The sequence below is a fragment of the Peromyscus californicus genome, unplaced genomic scaffold (assembly GCF_007827085.1).
Source record: "Peromyscus californicus insignis strain IS unplaced genomic scaffold, ASM782708v3 Scaffold_6__1_contigs__length_162567912, whole genome shotgun sequence".
Taxonomy (NCBI): domain Eukaryota; kingdom Metazoa; phylum Chordata; class Mammalia; order Rodentia; family Cricetidae; genus Peromyscus; species Peromyscus californicus.
In genome coordinates, this window is record NW_026294584.1 from 148,133,935 (window position 1) to 148,158,447 (window position 24,513).

Below are 24,513 nucleotides of genomic sequence, written 5' to 3' on the forward strand. Positions count from 1 at the left end.
CTGTTTCTAAGATAAGAACACAAAGAACAGGGTTTAACTGAATTGCTCTCTGACCATGACCAGGTGCCATTTCAAAGCCGGCCTTCAGCCTGTTGCCATCCTGAACCGCCTTTCCCCGGTCCTGCACCTCCATCCCTCTCTCCTGGTCCTCTCCATGTGCTCTGCAGCACTGCTCCACACTTACCTATTCAGCATGTTAGACTGGTAGATCCTCTTCTCGTGGGTGTTGTAACAACTGCTCTTGGGCTCAGGGATGAAACTGTGTTCGGACAGCATGTCGGAAGCAGCAGTGGTGATGATGGCAATCCCGTCTCTCACTCTGGCAGGAAGGCCATAGTCCCATTCATCATAGGACACAGAGATAAGCCCGGTGGGGAACTCGGAGGGCACCGTGTCTGTATCCCCCGCCACCAGACTAGGCACGATCCATGTGTAGCCATAGCCCGTCAGCCCGACCGAGTTGGCTACCTCAAATATGTAGGTGGCTTCTTCCTTCGTGCAGTAGAGGAGGATGATGGGGCTCTGGAGCTTCTTCAGCTGGTTCTGGATCTTCGAGTCGCCGTCATCCAGAGACATGTCTAGCAGGAGGACTTCCTCCAGCTCCCAGCCCACGAAGCTGTTCTCGATAGTACTGCGGATCTTGTTCACAAAGTCCTGGTAGCCAGGGAAGTAGGTGGTGACGATGGAAAAGATGTACCAGTCGTATTCTTCCATGATGTTGAGCATGACGGAAGCTTGCTGCTCAATGGATGGGCCAAACTGGAAGAACATGGAGGATTCATCCTAGAGCAATCAAAGTGGAAAAAAAAGAGAGAAACAGAAAGATCAAACGAAACTAGCCATGGCGATTCTGAATCAACCGGATACAAAAGTTCAGGTTCATCGTTGTTTTTTTCATAGAATTTTTCATTTTCAAAATTTTCAGTAAAAAAATAATTGAATGTTTTTTGAATTCCAAACATTTATAATAAATTCATTCCTAAGAGTATTTCCTGGCATTTGGGAAAGGAAACAGAATTGGTCTATGAGTCTTTTTGTCTGAACTCCTCAGGGTCTTAGCTTAAGATAGCTCCTCAGAAGGAAACACATTGATATTTACACAGTAGAACATCAAATAATCCAAAAGTGGAAAGAAGAGTCCAAGGGCTCATGCCAGTCAGGTGAGTTGCCCACATGCACACAGACACAGACAGACACACATAAACACACATGCACACACACGTACCCTTTCTCGAGGACTTTAAATTTCTGAGTGTGCAGATTTATATTATTCAGCACCAGAATGAATAAACTAAGGTAACACGGGTCCGCCCTTAGGCTTGTCTACATGGCTGGTGTAAGCAACACTCACACACAATGGACCTGATTCTTGGCTATTAGGAACCAAAGAGAGCATAAAGCTGTTAGTAACACAAGTCCTATAGTACTGAGATTGAAGCCAGGTTCTCATATGCTCTGCGCTACCACTGAGTCTCTCTTCCTTTCCACCAAAAAAAAAAAATGGCTGATATAGGTTCTCACTCGGTTTCCCAGGCTGGACCTAGACTCACTCTATAGTCTCAGCAGGATTTGAACTTGGAATCTTCCTGCTTTGGTCTTCTGAATAGCTGAAATGACAGGTTTGTGTCACCAGGGCATGCCTACTAGCATTCTCGATTAACCTAGCTTATTCTCTAACTGCTGCTCTGATAACAAGATCCACAGCTTAGAGCAAGGTTCAAACAGCACCTCTAGACCAAATATTAAAATGCCGGTAGCTAGACTCTTCATGTGGCGTGCTTGATTTTAGAGCAACCTATAGCAGAGGGCTTGTTTTCTAACCCATATAATGCCACAGGTCTTAGACTCCTCTGTGTACTACACAGACCCACACACATGCACACACACACACACACACACACACACACACACACACACACACACACACACACACGGAGCCAATTCTGAGCATCTTGTTTTCCTCCCTTTCCTTTTGAGGGAGAAGCCATTTTAAATTCCTCCCATTTTAAGCTGCCCTTCACCTGCTGTTTTGCCACGTCCAAGCCTGTAGTTCAGCTCCACCTTATAGCTACAAGAATCTGAACACACAAAATGAATACCCTCTCAGCCTGTCCCCTAATCCATTTCCCTGATTCGTTTCTGGTAATGGAGTACTTTTCTCAGTTTGTGCCCCCACCTTCCATCTGAGGGCTTCTGTCCATTTTGAAATAGCTAACACAATTGCCTCTCTCTTCAAAGGACATTTCCTCCCCACTCCCAACAACCTGGGCTTTAAAGTGTAGTTACGAGAGACCAAGAAATTCGGCCTTTAAGCAAAATTATATAGCCATTTCTTAGTTCAGGAATAAATAGTCAAGAAACAGCCAAGTATTTCTCTAGTGCCAACTATTGAAAAAATACCGGCTGGAAAATACCCTACTTTTATCTCAAGACCCTAGTTGGGCAGTGAGAGCTGCCAGTCCCTCGGCTTTGCCAGAATAATGTGTGCTTCCCAAGCTTGAACTGGTGACATGGACCCCAGCCTATCCAGAGTGGAGGAGATGACTGCCCAGCAGTGGTGAGTCTTCCTGCCAAAGGTGCAACGCTGCTCACCCTTACTGTGCCCGTCTCCTCTGGGCTCAAACATACAGCCAGAGACGAGCTCCAAAAGGCTACAATAGTCCGAGAAGTAGGGAGGATGAAGCAACAAGAATAGATAGCTAGAAAAAAAGGGAATTCACTCTCACTAGAATAATTAATGCAGCTTGTGTGCCTATTCTAAACTCTGGCTAGTCCCTGCCCTTGGACTTCCCCTATAACACAAGGACTATTCTTCAGGGGAAAACGACCTGTTCTTCAGCTGTAGGTTACACCTGTGATGTGGAGTAAGTGTTGTCCATCTCTGTTAATAAATTCTAACCTCCAAGATGAGAGTAGGAAGTGTTGTCCTTGAGAGATGATAGGTCTCGCAGGCATAGATCTCACAAATGGGATGAGCATCCTTATAAAGGAAACTCCGGAGAGCTGCCTTGACTGATCCACCACGAGTGGACACAGAGAAGCTGCCTTGACGAGCCAAAGCAGAAGTCCTCACTAGATACCAAATCCGCTAGCACTGCGATCTTGGACTTCTCGGCCTTCAGAATTATGAAAACTAAACTCCTGTTGTTGATAAGCTGTCTCCCTTATGACATTTTTATAGCAGCTTAAAATGACTAAGACAAGTGGGTATTCAAGACAATGAAGCTTAATTATTCCAACACTTGTCAGGGACCCACAGAGAACCTCAAGGGAAAAAAGACAGAAAAGAAAGCCCATTGACAGAACAGCTCATCTAGAATAGATGCTGCTTTGAGGAGATATCGACTTGATTTTCTTGTAAACACCGTCTTGGAGATTCTCAAGTGGGAAATCTCATCCTGTGAGTTTCCACAGCCCCAATGGTTACACATAGTGAAAACGCTTCAATATACTTAAAGATATATAGGACCAAGGGAGAAGATCCCAAGTGCAAATGAAATAAACCGACCTGTTCTGTGATGGGTGAACAGAATTTAATCACTAAGAGACTCTTGAATGTCCACAATGTTCCACATATGGTAAAGCCATATTTGGCACAAATGCACAGCAAGTATAAGCTTTGCGGAAAACTCATAGTTGTCCATCTCAGATGGTCAGTGTTAATGATATTGAACTTAGAGAATGAAAAACTTGTTAAACAACAACTTGACCCTCTCTTCTTCTGGTCTTCTCTTCATGTCTTCCCACAGTTACAAATGAACTTGTAAAGATACTACCAGCTACTATGCAAAAAAACAAAACAAAACAAAACAAACAAACAAACAAACAAAAACCAAAACCCTAATCTATAATGAGAGTGAAAAAAGAAAATTTAACATGGTAGTATCACATGCTTGTTGCACTCTGAGCATGCCTTCTAATCCCATCATCATCTATCACCCCTTTTCTATACCATCCCTATCATGCCTACCTTACCCATCCTGTACTGCCAATCCTTCTTATTCAACAAGGATGTCTTCTACAACCATTTTATCTGCCACAAAATCAAGTTTGGTGAAGCCAAATAGAAATCAAGAGGCAGAGTCATGGCTTGTGCAAAGGTTTCTTATATAATGAGGAGTATAATGTTGCTTATTTAGTTGACACTTCAGGCTGGTGTACAGTGGTCCATAAGAGAATAGCTCTTTTTTTTTTTTTTCCAACAAAGCTTTGATCTAACTCTAAGCTACAAATGGTGAGAGGCTTTGCAAATTATAGCCTCTGCCACAATTCAGAGCACAATATTCATATGTGCATGGAGTGGAAAGTACTGGTGGCCACACATCCATCTTTGCAGGCATCCAGCATACACTATGATCACCCACTAGCGATCAAGGATGAAGGACAGAGACATAATTCTGTTTGCAGCTCACTCTGCTTCCCCATGAACATTTTTATCTCTTAATGATATTACAAAATGTTGACACTCAGGGGTCCTTGGAGCAGCCACCTCCCCCAGTGAAAATTTCCAGCTAAATTTATTGCATGAATGCACTTCAACTTGCCTTGAGAGCATCTTGAAAGTCTTCCTGCATAAAAGGCTGCCTTAACTGAGATGGGCAATTAGCACAGGGGAGGTAGAATTGTACATTAGACCCCATCAGTCTACAACCTTTATACTGTACTTCCATTACATTGATGTTCACAGTGTTTATTTGCTAATATGAAGAAATAAAAAGAAGTACTTTTCATCCCATTATCTGCCTCAGAAAACAACTGCCTGAAGAATTAGCAGCACAAGAAGTTTTTCATCATCCAGATCCCCTACTGATCTACTTCTGAAATAAATAACTAAGCATCCCAGTGACCACAGTGCCCATGGCAACAGACTTCATCTCAGTATCCTGCCCCAACATACAAACCACTGTCTCTCAAATGAAATGAGCTATTCATCTACAATTACAACCTCTTTCTGGAATACAGAGCCTTGCAGGATTGGCTGTCAAGGTGTATGAAGTCCTGGCCCCTTTGCTCTAAGTCCAGACAGCTCTGAAGAGTCTGTCTTGCTTTTGAATTCCCCCAAGGTTAGTAAGAGTGTCCATTATGACTGCATCACCTGTCCTTCTCCTTCTGCTCAGTCCAGCTTTATCTTCCTTTCCCTTTCTTGGTGTTGATGTCAAGAGCCTTCTTTAATCAACCTGCACCCTGCTTTCACCTTCAGCCTGCCTCCCAGGAAACCTGACTCCACTTACCCTCCTTTATAAACACAGAAAGAGGTGTCTTAAATGATTTAAACTGAGGGACTGGGAAGATGGCTCAGTAGGTAAAGTGCCTGCCTTATAAACATGGGGGACATGGGTTTGGATCTCCAACACTCATGCTTAAAAAAAAAAAAGCTGAGCATGGTTACACCTGAATGTAACCCTAGCTCAGTGGTGTAGGGACAAGCATATCCCTGGAACTCACTGGCCAGCCAATTTTGCCAATCAATGAACATCAGGTGCAGTGAGAGACCCTTTCTAAAAAGATAAGATAAACACTGATAGAGAAAGACAACCAATGTAAGGCTGTGGACTTCACATGCACAGATGCACACACACACATACACACACACACACACACACACACACACACACACATACTTACATGCATACATACACACACATACCTTACACATAAATAAAAATAAAGCATATTTTAACATAATATTTATGTTCAAATATCATGGTGATTCATGCAGTAGAAAGATAATCCTCTGCCCATTGGCAGCAGATGTCAAAACTAGGGTGAAAAGGTGTTAGCTGAATATCAGAAATGCATTGATGGCAGTTATTTCTTAATGGGATGGATGAGCCTCAGAAGGTAGTGAGTTCTTCATCACCATAAGAAACAGGAGCTTCATTCTTACCTGATGAAGGACTCCTTCCCTGTGCTCTCTCTAAAATCATTCTCACCTTCAAGACCTAGATCACGGGTTGATATTTGATATATGTGGTCTTTTCTAACTCCCAGGAGTAGACTTAGCCTCTTCTCAGGGCTCTCTCTCCTGGGCGTTCATGTCTCTATCATAACACCTATCATATGACAGCAGGCAAGTTTACCTCCTCTCCCTACAAATGTGGGTTTTCTGTATGTGTGATGTGTGTACAGATAGTATATGGTGTGTGTGTACCTACACACATCATGTAAGTGTACATGCATGTATATCTGTGTAAGTGTGCAGGCCAAAGGTGTCCTCTTCAATCACCTTCCTGTGGGAGTGTGACTAAGAATAGCCCCTATAGGCTAATGTTTTTGAATGCTTGGTCACTGAGGAGGGGCATTATTTAAATGGATTAGAAGGATTAAGAGGTATGGCCTTGTTGGACAAAGTGTGCCACTGGGGGTGGGCTTTGACATTTCAAAAGCCCATGCCAAAGCCCAGAGTGAGTCTGTCTGTCTGTCTGTCTGTCTGTCTGTCTCTCTCTCTCTCTCTCTCTCTCTCTCTCTCTCTCTCTCTCTCTCTCTCTCTCTTTCTCTGCCTACAGATCAGGATGTAGCTCTGAACTACTGCTCCAGTGACTGTCTGCATGCTGCCATGCTTCCTGTCATGATGATAATGGACTAAACCTCTGAAACTATAAGTAAATGCCAATTAAATGCTTTATATAGCTGCTTTGGTCATGGTGTCTCTTCACATCAATAGAACAATGAGTAAGATAGAAGTCACACTTTTTTCTTTTTTTTCCTGAGACAGTGCTTCACTGAACCCAAAGCTCACTATTGGCTAGAGTGGTTAAGCGGCCTCAGGAATCCACCTGTCTTCACCCATGTCCCAGTGCCAGGTTTACAGAGGCGTGTGACTATGCCCAGATTTTTACATGAGTAGTGGGACTCAAAACCAGGTCCTTATGATTGCATCACAGGTGCCTTACTGACTGGGCCATCTCCCTGACCCTCAAATGTGTGTTTTTTTAAGAACAGGATCTAGTCTTTATTTACCTATGGAAATCTTAAACAACACACACACACACACACAACCAAAACAAAACAAAACAAAAAAACCTGTTTCTTTTCAATGCTGTTACAAAGAAATTTGATTAATGGAATGGGAAGTTGACCGAAACGATCTTGATCATTGAGTTTCCTATTTCTATTCTGATGGTACAATTCCATATTTTATGGGAATAAGGTAGGCATGAAAAGTCACACTCAAACTGCACTTTCATAAGAGGAGACCCCTGTAGTAGGCAGCCACACTGGCAGAGAATGCTACCAGCACTTCAACACATGCTCATTTGCTGAAAACTCAGAGTGCATCATCTTTGTTCACCCCCAATCCCCTTCCTTTCACTCTTTCTTAATTGGGTAAAAGGCAGTGATGACCTTGACATGCCAACTTCAAGGTCAATGTGCAGTTCTTGCCTACCACTAGTGCGACATGATCTCCTTCACCCTATCACCATAAGAGCTGCTCAATGGCCCAGCTACTTCTCTGCTCCACCCCCCTTCATTCTCCATTCAAAAAGAAGCAGGGTAATTCTTTTAGAACTAAACATTCATGCTGCTCTCTACCCCAGCCCTCCATAGCTTCCCTACTCACTGAAAGAAACAGCCAATGCACTTGATTTGGAAACTCCTTATCCACCAGACCCCATGTCCTCATATTCCATCTGCTCACTCTGCCTGGAACACTCCAGCTGACCAGGCATCCACAGGGTTAACATGCGCATCTTTCTGCTAAAACCTTTCTTTCTCTGGACTGGGGAGATGGCTCAGTGGATAAAGTGCCTGCTTGTTCACACATGCATACACCACACTCAAACATATAGTAGGTAATTAAATAAGTAAGTAAATAAATAAAATCTTGCTTTCTCAAAAGCTGCAACTCTAAAATCTACTGTAAGCTTACTATCTTGGTTACTTTTTTTAGTATCTTAACATCTTTTGCATTATTCTTGAGACTTCATAACATCATAGGGATAATGACTCTGCTAGGGCATTTGGGTCAATTCATAAACATATATGTATATTAATTGTATAGGGTGATGTGTTTTATTATGACATTTGCATTCATGTGTGTCATATCCTTTGCTCATATCCACCATATCTTACCCTTTCAAGTCCTCACTCTCCACCCCCACCCCGTCCCTTTCCTGCTCCTGGTCCCCCTTCTGCCTTCATGTCTCATCCTATATCTTCATCTAGATTCCACATGGGAAAGGAAGCATGGGCTAATTGTCTTTCTGAGTCTGGCTTATCTTGCTTAACATGAGCTCCAGGTCCAATTCACTGCCAGTTACATCTCCTTATTCTTTATGACACCCAGGTTGGTTCCCACATCTGACTATTGTGAACAGTGCCACAATAATCACGGATGTTCAGCTGTCCATGTCTTACTTGAGAGCCCGGTAGCTATGCATACCCTGGGGTGGCAGAAGATCTGGATCACAGGGCAGTTCTAATTGTAGTTTTCTAAGGAGCCTCCATATGGATTTCCACAGGGGCTACACTAATTTACATTAGTCTTTAAGGGTTCCCTTGGAGAGGACTCTATGTCTCTGAAAGTCTAGATCTGCTAGGATTCCACTGATAAATCTTCACTCCACCAGACTTAGAAAGCCAGGATAAAATGATGGGACAAGAATCCAGATTACCTCCACAGCTCTGAGAGAATTCCTGAGTGTCCTTTCAAATTTTGTCTACATTCTTAGCAGAGTAGACATGACATAAGGGATAGAATCTTTGCTTCCACATTAAGGAGAAGATTTTCTACCTGAACAGCAAGAGATCACTTCCTCTGCAGACCACACCACTATTTCTTTTCAGCTCACCAAGGCTGGAGTCGGTTACCAAGGATGAGTTTGAATGGTGCCAGTTTTGTGTGCCACGCCTTGCAATATGGGAATATCTCTGATCTTCCCCAGCCTCACCATTTCTTAGAAATGTCACAACCTAAGTACACAATAGAAGCTCTGGGTGGAGGATCTGGACTTTTCCCACCTGACAAGTGCCAGACTCATTTTCTTTAAAGCTCAGGGCATAAAGAACACTGAGCATCCAAAGGTCCACAAACACAAATTCCACCAGTTTGGTCAGGCTCCTTTAAGAGCCATTCTGGGTAATTAACTCCCTCCCATAGAAGCCAGCATTCTTGTTCTTCCAAAGGTAAGTTTGCTTCCTCCTGGAACTTGGCCTCATTCTCCTCCCTGATTGGCATTCTCTGTTTTGCGACCCTAATGGTAAGCCACTAGAAAACAACGTGAAGATATTCACTTTGAGAATGTCTCCCCCACTTTTACACCCTAGGTCTCAGATAAATGTATACCCAGAAGAAGCCTGTGAGGAGTAAGAGAGGGGAGAATGCAGATTCTGATCCCCATCCCCACTGAGATGCCCAGCTTAGCTCCTGCACAGAATCAGAGGAGAGGGCTGAGAAACACAAAGAGAATTGCTAGAGTGTGCTCATGCTCAGTGATGTACCAGGACTGTCAAAATCTTAACAAGCCTATTCCATTTCATCTTAAATTAAAATCCCTCTCTGTGGCTTCCATTCCACAGATCAAAACAGTTCTCTGATGGGCTGTATTTTTGTTAAAAGGCCTCTTTTCTACAAAAGAGCAAGCTGAGGAGTCTCAGCAACAACCAGGTTCTGTGATGGAAGAGATGTATTTTTTAATTGGGAATTTCATACATGCATATAATGTGTTTTGATCAAATCTACTCCTACTCCCTCTCTCCAGCTCCTCCCCCATCCTCTCTACTGCTTCCCCTCCCAACTTCAGTCCACCCCTAGCTGACATGCATTCAGCAATAGATGTACTTTTACCTGAATGAGGAGGGGGTGGAATATAACAGGAGGAGAAGAGAAGTAGTTTTAGACAATGAAGTGGGTAAAAAATAGTGTAAATATTAAACTAACATTAATTAGATAATAAAGTCATCAGTAATCAGACTCAATTTATTTAGAGAAATCTATGTAAATTAAATGTGTTCCATACTTATTACAGTGTAGATATGGGCAGAGACAGGATATAAAGAAAGGTATCATAATAACCAAAACCTAATTACTAAGAAGGAAAACAAACCACTTCTTATTAAATATGAAACACTAAACCCCAAACACTTATGCTGTCAAAATCTCTTCATTTAGTTTAAGCCAAAAGGGTAGAGTCCACAGAATTGTGATTGCTGCTAAAGAATGGGGTTAAGTGCAAGCCAGAGACATCCCTGACGTACAAGCAACATTTTTCAGAGTAAATGTGTCGACATTTGTCTCAAACAAATTACCATTCCCAGGTCCTCATGTGTGTTTGATCAGAACATCACGTTCCTATACAGAGGAGAACAAGGCCTTGACAAACTTGAAGGTCTTCCACCTTTCGATTTGATTAAGCTGTGAGTGCTGGTGCCTCTTGTAAGGCCAAATACAACAAAAGCCCTGGTTCTAGACACAGTGACTATATTTGTCCCCATGGATCTCTAAGGATCCCTGGAAAATAAGGCTCTCTTTGTCCTCTGCTTGCTCCATATGGAGAGAGCATAGCAACTAAGCATGGCTGACTTCTGAATGTGGCTCAGTCACACTCAGTTGGTACCAATTAACAAGCCATTGTCTCCGAAGGCTAAACCCAGCAAGAAGTTTTTTGAGAAAGTTTTTTTTTTTTCCTCACTAAACATCAGTGATTAATTTCCCTGTGTCTCTGGTTTGGAAAAGAGATTGCTCATTCATCGCAGACAGTTTTAAAGTACAGGTATTCACAATCAAAATGGTTTAGAATCTATCCACGTCCCTAAACCCAATCTGGCCATCTGTCTTACTCAAGGAAAGCGTTTTGAATTGCTCTAGAAATCAAAATAAAATAGCATACAGGAAGGTGATTTTGGTTTGGTTTTGTTGTTATTGTTTTTTAATGCCAGCAACAACTTGGTGGTACCTGCCTGCCCAGTTTTTCTTTCAGAGGACTAAAACATTGACCAGCAAGTAGCTGCCTGATAATATTGAAACCAGGACTGGCCAAGAACCACCCTCACAACACCTAAAGCTTGCCATGAGCTTGGCTGGGTATTCTCGGCCGCCTAGATTAAGCCTGTCTCCCAGTGTACCTCCATGTGCATGTGCCCAGCCCAAAGGACTAAGTTGTTTCCTCGTGTCCTGGTTTTTATTCCCGTCTCTGCCAGATGAAGAGCTCTATTCAGAACCTCCAACTACTTTACATGGTTGCTGACAAACTGCCTAAACCCAGTTAGTTCCCTACAGCTACACAGGTCTCTTATCACTCTCAGCTCCCGCTCCTGCTGTACAGTGAGTGAGGCCACCATCAAGTTACTGATGCCAATGTGTTTGCATTGATTTGTGACTTTTGAAGACCCTAGTCTGTGTACCCACACCAGGCTGAATGACATCACGAGGATTACCTGATCTTGCACAGGGTGCTGTGAGTTGGTGACCTCTGCCCTGTAGCAGGCAATCCTGTGTCAGAGTTAGGTGTAGGAAAGCTCTCTGACTGTTCCCCAATCCATTGTCCAGATCCGTAGATATCATGGTCTGCAATGGCATAAAGATGGCATCCCATGTTTGACATCATGTGTTGGGTTAGCTACTAACAAGCTTCTCTGAATTGTGTTGTTCTCATTGTTACTGCTGTTTGCTTTCAACAGAAAATCTTTCTCCATTTTCAGAATTATCTAATGCTTTTTTTGATGGTTCATTTTTAGCATAAGTTAGCACTGAAAACTGAGTTCAGAGATCCATGGATCAGTAAGATGGTTCAGTAGGTCAAGGTACTTGCCAGTAAGCTTGACAACCTGAGTTTGATTCCCTGGGACCCCACATGGTAGAGAAACAGAGAGAGAGAGAGAGAGAGAGAGAGAGAGAGAGAGAGAGAGAGAGAGAGAATCAACTTTCCTAACTTGTTCTCTGACCTTCACATGTGTGCTATGGAATATGTACACACACACATCACACACACACACACATCACACACACACAAAATAAAATTAAATAAATTAATAAGTAATTTTTTTTTATTTTAAAGAAAAGAACTAGCTTAGGATTCCCAGACTGGCCGTGCATACCTATAAATCCCAGCACTTGGAAAACTTGAGGCAAAAAAGGGTTTCAGAATTTCTAACTCTTTATCTTTTGTTGTCTATCCCTCTAACTCTGACAGGAATGGCTACCTAGAGAGTGTAAGCAGGGACTGTATGCCAGGCAGATGCCAGCTTTCAGCACAGGGAGACCCACACTAAAACTACTTGCTAGCCTTCCCATCTATCCATACAAAGGAGTATTTAATTGGGAATGTTGCAGAATTAGCTTCAAACAGAGTCACTTCTTAGGGCTTAGTCTGTCCTCTCTGGTTTACCAGTACAGACCTTGCCAACCTCCCAGGTTTCACATTTGCTACCGTGACCTCACTGCAGCCCAGATCCCAGACTTCTGCATTCGCTACCTTTTAAACTCCTCATTCCCCAGATCACGACATCATTGGGAAACACCTTCATCATCTCCACCGGATGTTGGGAGATTGACGGGATAGCGAAAGCACCAGCACCAGCAACTCTCAAGAAGATAACAAAGTTGTTCTAATCTTTCCTAGAATTAAGAACTTGATGAGTAAAAGAATAACCCATGTTTTTATTTCAAAAAATAAAAGATTTATTTCTTTTTACTGTATGTCTGTGTGTATTTGGCCTGTGTGTTTGTATGTACAGCACACATGTACAATGCCCACAGAGGCCAGAAGAGGGCACTGGATCTCCTGGAAACAGAGTTACACAAGGTTGTGAAGTTCAATGTGGAGCTGGGAAACAAACCCTGTCCTCTGCAAGAGCATTAAGTATTCTTTTTTTCTCTTTCTTTCTATTTATTCTATGTGTCTTATACATTATGTATCTTGATTCCGCTCACTTCCCCATCCCTTTTCATTGCCCTCTGCCCCTGCACCCCTTCCCCCAAAATAAAACAAAATTTAAGAGTAAAAAGGGAAAAAAGTTAAAAATCTCATCGTGGAAGGTGCAGTGTGACACAGTGAGTCGACAGAAAACCCCTCTTGAGGCAGCATTAAGCATTCTTAACGACTGTGCCAGCTCTCCAGGCTCCTTGAAAGTTGTTTTTAAACCACCTTCAGTGGTCTCCAGCATTTTCACAATTCATGCCAATTCACTTAATACTCTAACAGGACAAAGAAGTCTTTAAAAAAGGCAGGTAGGAGTATAGCTCAGTTGGTAACAGTCTTACCTCAAAAGTCAGAGGATCTGAGTTTAATCCCAAAAGCCCCCATAAAAACTCTGGTTCTCGTGGCATACACTCACAGCCTTAGCTCACACTCACTGCCTTAGTGCACACTCACTGCCCTAGCTCACACTCACCGCCATAGCCTGGTCTCAAACTCAGGTTACCTTGCAATCCCAGTGGTAGAGAAAGGCTCGGCAGTCATTCAGTCTGGCCTACTATGCGAACCCCATGCCAATGAGTGAGCTTCTAGTGCAGATAAAAAGGCAGGTAGCACCGAGGAATGACACCTGGCTTACCCTCTGCCCTCCACTTGTATACCTCCCACCCCCGACACACACACACACACACACACACACACACACACACACACACACACACACACACACTAGTTGTTTGCCCAAATAATACTCTTCCATTTCTACTTGGGCCCAGCAGAATGGCTGCTATAAAAGAAGGTGATGAGAAACTTAAAGACCATCACCATAAAGTGATGACCTGAGAAAACATCATCATCATTCATAAGCCCTTCCTTGGACTGTGTCTCAAGAAACCTGTCACTCAAAATATATGGAAATCTGCATGAAGGATATGGAGACTCCAGATGTATGTAACAATACTAGACTCAACAAAGCTGTTTGGGCCAAAAGAATAAGAGATGCCCTACATCTACATCATATCCCTGTGTAAACATTTGGTCAGAAAACATAATGAGGATCGCTGAAGAGTCATCAAACAAGCTCTTTACTTCACTTTGGTAATCTATATTTTTGTCACCATGTTTAAAGTCTACAGATCTAACTGCTAAATGGAGTGGATGATGAATATGAAGAGGATGAGGAGAAAGGGAGAAGGAAGAAAAGGAAAGAGAGAGAAAGGGAAGACAGAAGAGAAAGAAAGAAAGAAAGAAAGAAAGAAAGAAAGAAAGAAAGAAAGAATGAGTGAATAAAAGAAGAGAAAAGAAAATAGCAATTGTTACTTCAAACAGAGAAACTTGGAATTTGCTTTTTTGTCCACTCTTTTCAAGTTCCCTGGAGTAGAGTTGGCATTATAATTAGACACTGACTAGAGTCCACTAATTGCTAATCTGTATCCTCACAGTTGGGTCTCTGTCCATAGATGACTCAGCAGACAAACTTGAGGCTCACATGACATTTCCTCTGTAGACCTGGCACTCCAACAATTCACCAAAAGTCCTCAGGCTTACATCAACACGCCATGGATACTGGTCTTTGCTGATAAACCAAACAGAAGCATCGTACTGGCTCTGCAATGGTGTTTTCATTCACTTTGGTACTGCTTCAGCTCACGAGTTCAGCTTCAATCCAGGCGAAACTGTCTACTCCCAAAGAACAAACATGCAGCATGGCCTAAGAGGTCCATGTCCATCACTGTGTAGGACCTCCTAAACAGACAAGGAAGATATATGAGGTGCAACTAGATCATTTCCTAAATCTTGAAAGAAAATGGCACCATTTCCTCCAGCTGTACAGGCCAGTGAGCCCAGAAGTAATATGCCCTGTATCTATCCCAATTCCATCATGCTGAAGTTAATTAAGCCCTCTCATTCTCATATTTTCTTTGGTGAAGGCACAGTAAAGCAGCAAGAAATGTCATCCAACAATCAAACTGGTATCCAGACGGGTCATGGTTTGTCATGCACAAAGACTACTATTAAACCACTCAGCCTTTTTCTTCCTAGACATCTTTTCTTTTTTCATTTCTTAGGGCTCTGTCCTTGCTATTCTTTGAGCTTTTACATAAAGTGTTCTTTGTAGCTCAGGCTGCTCTGGAACTCCCTTTGTAGCTAAGGATAGCCTTGAATTCTTGATCCTCCTCCCTCTGAATGCTGGGATTGCAAGCATGTGTCCTTATGCACAGCTAATTTCTCACAATTCTTATAACAATATTTATTGAGCTGCTTACAGTGTGTTCTATGCTGTCTAAGCATTATGCAAATGAATTCTTATATCCCTCTGCAGTAAGCCCCATTACTTTCTCCTCCTTACCAATTGAGACAGTGAGTTTGGGAAAGTTAAATGTCTTGCTCAAGGTCGCTGATAGGAAAGGAGGTAGACAGATCCAACTCGGGGTGCTTGTACACATAACCACTGCAGCACACATGTGCTAGAGCTAACTCCAATCACCGCAGAAGCTCCTATCTGAACCATCTATGTATACATTCCCACTTCGACTCAGAATGTCCACAGCCATGCAAGAAGAGTCAAAGTCGAACCTCCATGACACTAAAGAGCTAGTTTCACAAACTCCCTGAGCCTTCTTCCCCTGCTTCTCTTTCTGGCCTCTGCCAGCCAGCAATAGCCTTAGTAGCATTCTTTTGTTGCAGATCCTTACAACAGGTTCTTTAAGACCTTACCACTGGCCAATCAATCACACATGTATTAAGTGCTGCGGGAGGTAAAAAATGAAGCACATGTCCACTCACATGTCACTCCGTCTCCAGTGAGTCGAAGGGAAGATAACATCAGTATACACAAAGTGATTGGATCTACTTTAAATGATGACATTAGTTTTGGAATGTGTCCTAAGAAAGATGAGAAAAGAAAGCAGCATGTGTGGATAGTTATAATTTCCTTTTTTGTGTACATGTAGTGAGTGTGTGTGTGTGTGTGTGTGTGTGTGTGTGTGTGTGTGTGTATGTGTCTGTGTCTGTGTATCTGTGTGTCTGTGTGTTGTGTGTGTGTAGGTGTTCCTGTTCCCGTGAGTGCGCATGTGTGTTATATGTGGAGGTCAAAGGTTGATGTGTAGTGTCTCCCTCAGTCACTCTCCACATTTTTTTTTTGAGGCATGGTCTCTCACTGAACCAGACACTCTCCAATTAGGCTTGACTAACTGATCACTGATCTTCAGAGAACTGCTTCTCTCCTCCCCAACTCCCCCAGCTAGAACGAGGGCTATAGATGCATGCAGGCTTTTTGTATGAGTGCTAGGGCTATAGATGCATACAGGTCTTTGTGATCTATGGCAAGCAGTTTACTGACTGCCCTGGACAGCTATCAGTTTTAACCTTCTTTCTATATACCTTTAAAAAAAATTTGTCATCTTTCCCTCCAGTAGGTATAGTGAGCAAACAACACCCGCAGGTGTGCGCTGCCACTCAAGCGCCAGACAGTGGTCAGGAGAACAGATAACCCTGGGCTTCGAACTTGGCCTTACATTTGTCCCCAGGTAGACAGTGAGACTCTGGTGTCTGCTATCTCACACGGCAAGGTGGAAGATGATGGACGTGCCACATAGCGACACATCCAAATCGTATCTACAGCCTAAATGAATTACATATAAATCTTCTTCCTTGATCTTCCGAGCCCTTCATTCTCATCTCAGAAGATTAGATTAGTATGACAGGACTTGTCCGTGATGAAGTCAGGCTCCTGCTTAAAAGGGCTTCTTCCCTTCAAATGATTGCAAATTGGTTTGGTTGAGATTTCGTTGCAGTGCTCCTTGGGAGAAGCTGAGGGGGGGTGTGACCATTTCTAGTTTCTTTTTGTCCTCCTAGGGGACTCCTCCTCATTTCAGGTCTCCTCCCCTCCTTCCGTGTGTTCGGGTCCTTTATGCCGCCCTTTTCCTCTGGACATGCAACAGCTTTTAATTAGACACATGGGCCAGCAGATCATCCAGTTATTTAAGTGCTGCATAGAGATGACTTAAGTTCCAAACTGATATCCAGCAACTTGCAAAAGCAGCCTGATGCCAGATTTTTCCTCCATCCAGCTTATTATCCCCTGCATTTCATCCACTTGACAATAGATAGATGGATACACAAACGCCATCAGTTTTCAAAGCTGCCCACCTGCTTATTAAAGAAATACAATGACTGTTTTCTTGTTTTCTTACTGATTAAGCCAAACTCAATTTTAAAAGAACTGCTTTTATTCTTGGCTAAATAGAATTAAATGAATATGTGGTGAAGTCAGGTGTGGTGATGCCTGCCTGTAATCCCAGCACATGGGTTTCCCAGGGGGAGGACTCTCCTGATTTAAAGCTCAGCCTGGGTTATCTAGTGAATATTGGGCCATTCGAGGCTGCACAGCCAGACTGTCTCCAAAAACAATGCTACACTTGCTATACTAATAATAACAGTAACAATAAACGAAGTCGTGATCTAGCACAGTTTCTGACCTTTTTCCTACTAATACCACAATCTGAGCTAGAGACACTTCTGAGAACAAAAGAGACGGGGCATAATATTCTTGTCTACCTGTTGACATATGTAACGACTTTTCAACAGAGTTAGGAAAAGTCATAGGTTCCGTTAGCAAGTTATGCTTCAAAGAAAAGAGGAAAATGTCTTTGGCTCATAAGGAAATGACTCATTTATTCATATTTCTGTGTTCCACAATGATGCAAAGATTATCAGAATTATCTAGACAAGATTCCCCAAAATAGTCCCCACTGAAGGAATGTGAACTGCTATAGCCACTGTGGAAACAAGTATGAAGTTTCCTCCAAAAACTAAAATTAGACCCAGCTATACCACTCCTGGGTATCTACCAGAAGGAGTCTAAGTTCACGTATGACTGATATATCCATTTATATCCCTGTTTTATTATTGCACCATTCACAATAGGTAGGAAATGGAATCAGCCTATATGTTCATCAACAGATGATGACCAAAGAAAAATATGGCACATATACACAATAGAATTTTATTCAGGCATAAAAATCACAATATTTGCATGGATCAATGTGCTAAGGGAAATAAACCAGGTTCAGAAAGACAAACACCATATTTTCTCTCATATGTGGAATCTAGGTGTGTGTGTGTGTGTGTGTGTGTGTGTGTGTGTGTGTGTGTGTATGAAAGAGAGAGAGAGAGAGAGAGAGAGAGAGAGAGAGAGAGAGAGAGAGAGAGAGAGAGAGAGAGATGTATGGGTGCAGGTGAGTGTGTGCATGCCACAGGCCATGTGGGGAGGTCAGAGGTCAGAAGACAACTTCCAGCTTTGCTGGAGACATGGTATTTCCACTGCTGCATAATTCAGTCTAGCTGGGCGGTGGAGGTCTAGCCGTCCTTTGCCCCTCATCTCCCTGTTGGGGCACACTGAGGCTGCAGACTCCTGTATGACTGCCTCCCACTCTGACGTGGGTTCTGGGGATCTGAATGAAGTTGTCAGGCTCACAGGCCATAAAGGCATAAAGGAGACTTGTGAAGGTTGGGGGAAGAGATCTTAAAGGATAGGGAGGAGAGAAGAGAGAGCAGTAGAACTCATATGAAATGAAAGCAGGGGGACAGACCATTTGGGGAGAGTGGAAAAGGAGGACCAGCAAGAGAGGGGTGGAAGGAATAAGGGAGAGCAGTGGGGGAGGAAGAGGGGAAAAAACAAACTGTAACACATGTATGAAATGACATATCTTGTAATTTTGTATGTCAACCTAAAGTATCGATTGAATATAGGAATAAAATTCCCACCAAGGAATTGCACTGTATCGATAATCTAGTTGCACTAAGTTCTTCGTGCCCTTAGTGGTCTTCCGTAACAAAGAACAAGGTCATTCAGTCTTTGTTCTGTCAACCTCTCAATTCTTCTCTAGAATTAGTCCCAAATTCTCCTGTCTATCCCTCCATATGAAAGCAGTTCCCTGCTCCAGTCACAAGGAGACTCTGCAGACATCACATTGGCCTTATTTACTAAGCATGTTCTGGGGGCGGGATTTGCACTTTGTTCAGGGAATGGCTTCTAGAGTCCCAATTAGTTAAGCTCTCTTCCTTGTTACATGAAGGAATTAATCCACTCTATATTGCCCAATCTTCCTTTGAGATGAACCTCTCTGGCTCTCAGCCTCAGCTATTGCTTTGCATGACACAGTCAGTGCTACTCAGAATAGAGACTGGGCTGAACTGAAGTCATCCATCTTGGTGTGAGCCCTGGAATCCTGTGTCCCTTGGGATCAAACCCTTGAACTGTCAAAGAACAGTGGGTCTTTCACTTAAGACATAAAAGGGAGCAGAGGCCATGTCAAACCAAGGTCACAGCATAAGAAGCAGGAGCTTGGGGCGCAGAGAACAGCTGGGTTAGAAGGTGGCATGAAGCACACAGGAGAAGCAGGGGGACTATAAAATACAGACCTTATGGCTAGGGAGATGACGATGTTGGATTCAAGCACTCACCATGTGAGCCTGACAACCTCATTAAGATCCTCAGAACCCACGTCAGAGTGGGAGGCAGTCGTTCAGGAGTATGCAGTCTCATTGTGGAGATGGGGGGCACAGATAAAGGACCGGTAGACCTCCACCGCCCAGCTGGACTGGCTTATGCAGCAGTGAAAAGACCATGTCTCCAACGAAGCTGGAAGTTGTCTTCTGAGCTCTGTACATGGCCTGTGGCATGCACACACTCACCTGCACCCATACATCACACACACACACACACACACACACACACACACACACACACACACACACACACACACACACAGACCCTGTGCCTCTGAGAGGACCAGTAAGCCGCTAGTCCTGAAGTGAACTTTGTCCTCCCAGCTTTCCAGTCTTCTACAAATAGTCGCAGAGCTGCTGGTCACTGTCTTTTGTTTTGATTCTGGCTTTGCACTCATTCCATTGATGATTGTTCTCACTCATCTCACATGCCTAACTCAACATAAAAAGGCTACTGCAATAGTTAGTGCTCTGGTTTCCTAATACTGTATATGCTTTCGGTTTTCTGGAGGCGAGTGTCTACCCAGGTGACTTCCACCTTGCTCAGACTTCAGCAGAGCTGAGCTACTGAAGTCAGTCTTAGCCCCAGGTCGGAAGCTCCTGAAGCAGAAAGGGTAGGTTTGACAGTTCCCTCAGCAACACAAGGTCATTCACATATGAACCTTCTACCTCCACTCAAAGCCCATTCCTCATTCCCCATTCTGCTCTCATCCACTGGCTGGCTATGGTATTCATTCAAGTGTGACTTTTTGTCATACAGGTCTAAAGATAGATGGCTCCTTCACTGTATTCATACTAGAGCAACATGCACACACTCTCAAATTCTCAGGCATATCCCTAGAAGAGCAAGAGCCCACACTGGCAGCATTTCTCCATTTTCTCTTTCATTATGCAGCCATTGGTGTCTATTCAGTAAGTAACATGTGGCTAACATAGACTAGGCATGGCAAGGACAATGTTATTTGGTGATAAAGTCAAATTATAGTGTAGTGGGCCTGCCACCCAGATCCCAAAGAAATCACACACAGAAGCTTCTTCTTTCTTATTTCTAGCCAGCTTTTCCTAACTTAAATTGGCCCATCTACCTTCTCCCTTTGGGCTTTTACCTTTCTCTGTTTCTGTAGACCTTTCATTATTTCTTACTCTGTTGACTTGCTGTGTAGCTGGGTGGCTGGCCCCTGGTGTCCTCCGCCTTCTTTTCTCATTCCCTCTTTCTTCTTTCCTCCCAGATCTCCCATTTATTCTCTCTGCTGGCCAGCCCTGCCTATCCTTTCTCCTGCCTCACCACTGGCCACTCAGCTCTCAGACCATCAGGTGTTTCAGAGAGGCAAACTAACACAGCGTCACAGAGTTAAACAAATGCAACATAAAAGAATGCAATACATCTTTGCATCATTAAATAAATGTTCCACAGCATAAAACAAATGCAACACATCTTAAAATAATATTCTATAGCATTGATCAGAGTCCTGTGACCCACTATGAGGTGTTTGTTTCCACACTGTTCGAAAGAACGCAATGGGGCCATACCCACCATTATCGGGCTCTGGGGAAGGCTACTCATGCAAAGCCAGCTTGTTATTAAACAGTTTGGAAAATGAGCTGTTTATTTTACCTGGATTTCTATTTTATTTGATTTCTACTGATTTGAAGACAATTCTCGGTTTTTAAAATTCTATCTGCACCTCTCAGACGGAAGAAATATCATCTTCTCAATGGAGCCAAGATCACTCTAGATGTAGAGTGGATCTGACATTGCTTAAACCATGCCCCTCCCCACGAGAATGAGCTTAGGATAAGAACACCAGTTCTCCATCACAGTTATAGCTGTGTTTTTAGGTATCATCAAGCAAGCCATACTGAACTCTCCACCCATGACTGTTTCAAAAGAACTTAATGTTTCACTAATGTTGACCAAATTTATTTCACTCTGAGGATGTAAGAGTAAAACAAGGTGAAAATATGTAGTTTACCCTACATAAGAAGGTGGTTGGACAATTTATTAAAAAAAAATCTAGTTTCTGAAATGCTTAAGAATTTTTGAGTGGGAGGAGGTGACCACTGTGTGTTAGCATTGACTTGAGATTGGATGTTCAGCTTGTAAATTACCCCTTTTTATGGATATCTCAACCCAAGCTGCAAACCGCTCCCGCTTTGACTACACAGAGAAGACAGATGTTGTTTATTTCAAATATCAGTGGCCTAAGTTATTCTGTGACAGGTTCTGCCTGTCAGGTACAAGACGCTGACCTCCCCAAAGAGACCCCTGCAAACTTTTGCCTCCTGTGTTCTGCCTACAAGCATCTCAGTCTTCTTCATGAATTTTGCACCTGGTGTCCTATGGCCCACACTTCATAATGACTCCAGACAAATACCTAAAATTTATGGTTTTAGCACTGTAAGCCAATGTGGTTTTAAAGAAAGATTTCACCAAGCAGCTGAGGCACCAAAGCAGTTAAGTATAACATTTTCTTTTAAAGCAGCAACTGCTGATATATTTATATATATATATATAAAGATCAAAATGGGAAATTTGGATCTTAAGCAAGTTATTCTACTTATGCAAGCCTCATCTTCCCTAGAAGATGAAAGCACTAATTCTTAATTAATAGATCAGTAAATAGGCCTACATGAGACCAGAATGTTTTGAACAGTCTCTAGTATATGGTTAAGTTTTCTGGTTCAGTGAAATAGTAATGGATTGAAGACTACGAATGTGGGAGAGTGTTATCTCTGGAATGTTTATAAACTGGTTAATTTGCGAAATTCTTTAACTTCTCTAGTGTCCTCTCACCCAAGGAGCACTCATATTTGCCCAGACACAGATTCCAAGTTTGACTGGCCCTGCAGGGTATCCCTGCGGACCATTGACTCCGGAGCGGACTTTCAGTCATCCCACCTTACATTGATTCTACCCATAATCTCAGGCTACTCCCTCAGTGGGATGATTGCTATGATTTCTAGTCCAGTAAGTATACTTTGTCTCTCTCCTGTCTCTTACAGTTCAGTGGGACATCAAAAGATCAAGCAGCCCATGGAGGAGCCCTGTTCTGGTGTCCCATGATGGCCATCTTCTTCAACTACTACTCACAGCTGCCAGCTGGACTCGGGAGGGACAGCTCCCATCAAGTAGGGTTAGCAGGCGCCATTTTGACAGCCAGGCTTCCCTTCTGTGCCAAACATGACAGCCCTTTCCTCCCATGTGACAAACGGTCCTTGTCTTCACATGGAAAATCCAGAGGTTTCCTCTGCTTGCCCACTCTGAGTTCTCCCAGTGTGAGGAAGGCCGCTGGCTTCTATCTCCTCGCAGGCCTGTTTGCTCAGCACATACAGCCTTAGAGCTCATTTCTTGTTCTCACTTGTGACCCTGCTAGGCCACTAGCTCCACTTGCTTCTCTCTGATGACTCACCAGACGGGGTGCGTGCCCTGAAACAGCTTTCTAATATCAGCTAATCAAAATCTGACAGTGTGAAATTATGTAGGTATGCACACAAAATAATGCAAAATAATTTCCACTAACAAAGAAGTGCCTCTTAAATCATGACTGAATGGAATAAATACCTGGATTAAGAGCGGGAAGAGAGAGAAGAAATGAAAATAGGGTTTCTAATATCTAACGGACTCATCACACAGTTCTAGCACAGGCAACCTGCCATCTTTTATAATTAATTAATTATTAATTTTATATTATTCTTTATTGTTTGAAAATTCCATACATGCATATTAATGTTTTTTAAATCAAATCCATCCCAAGTCCCCTCCCTTTTAGTTCCTCATTGATTCCCCCCACTGCTTTTCCCTCCCAGCTTCATGTTCTTGCTCTCTCTCTCTCTCACTTTTGAAAACCCACTGGCATTTGGCACTGCCAGTACGGGCATGGGTATAGAACCATCCACTAGAGCATGGGTAGCCTCTCAGAGGCCTCGTCCCTGCCTCTCCCCAACACAGAAATAGCCAATAACACCCCGGATAGAGGGGGAATTCATGTGCCCCTCCCATCTCCATGGTGGTACTTGGGCCGGTCTGCTCAGTCCTGGTCTCATGGCTCCAGCCCCAGCTGCTGTTACTTCCTGTGTGCACCAGGCCTGTCGCGTCTGGCAAACATTGTCTTATTGCAGAAGTCCTCTCCCTCTGGCTCCTACAGTCTTTCTGCTCCCCCTTCTGTGTTGATCGCTGAGCCTTTGAGGGGAGTGGTATGATACAGATGTCCCATTACTCAACCTGGCATCTTTGTAATAGAATTTTTTTCTTTTACAAATCATTGAATTTCTAAACTTGTTCACAGGCCCACAGGTAATCATACTTTCCAACACTATTCATCATTATCAAATCACTTCTTGCTTGATAGCAAGTATATTTATTAGTTTGTATTTTTATATGTGTGCTTGTAAAATTTTATGCTATAAAATTTCAATTAGATGGATGTTTTAATGTATACACCTTGATTGATGAACCCAAGGAGAATTAAGGAAAGTGGATAGGGTCAGTGGCCCCAGAGGGAAGTCTCAACTACAACCCTTATACCCATAACCTCAAAAGTAAGACATGACTGTAAGGTTCACTCTCTAAGAGGGGCCAGAGGGGTCACTGATTCTGGCCATGGGTGAATCTCAAACATCAGTGCACTAGGAACTGTCAGCAGTTTTACCCAATGGGGGTACTCACGATGGTTGAAACTACAGCAGCACCAATGCCCATGTTTCCACCCAGTGACTCAAGTCCTATCCAGTCACATGAGAACCAAAGAACTCTATTCAGGAGATTTTTTTTTTCTCTAAGGACCTACATATTCCTTATGGTTGTTGTTCTCCAAACCAAATTTTTCATTGTTTGAAATGGTCAGTGTAACCTTGTGGGTTTGTGCATGCCATCCTTGTAGTGTTGTGTGTGCATTTGTGAAACAAAATTGGGGTGATAGGAAGATCTATACATACAGAGTACATAGCTCTGTGCCCCATACACACGACTGAATGTTGTTTGTTAAAAGAAGTTGTTGGCCCTTCTCATTATGGTATACTTAGGAAATGGTCCTGGAAGAAGCCCATATCTTCCTAGAAGTGCTCCAAGACAAGCAAATGCCTCTTCCTGGAGGAAGAATAAAGTATGTTTGACTATCATACAAATATTCTTCTTGCTATGACTAAT

The 24,513-nt window shown here is 43.0% G+C and overlaps 1 protein-coding gene across 3 annotated transcripts in view; it reads right to left on the reverse strand.

The window, feature by feature from the left end:
* Grin2b (glutamate ionotropic receptor NMDA type subunit 2B) overlaps positions 1-24,513 on the reverse strand; it is a 459,161-nt gene that overhangs the window by 204,140 nt on the left and 230,508 nt on the right. For all 3 annotated transcript variants that reach the window (XM_052722258.1, XM_052722259.1, XM_052722257.1), the window contains one exon: positions 185-783. In XM_052722258.1, the coding sequence (XP_052578218.1) occupies positions 185-783 (599 nt within the window). The remainder of the gene's footprint in view (positions 1-184; positions 784-24,513) is intronic.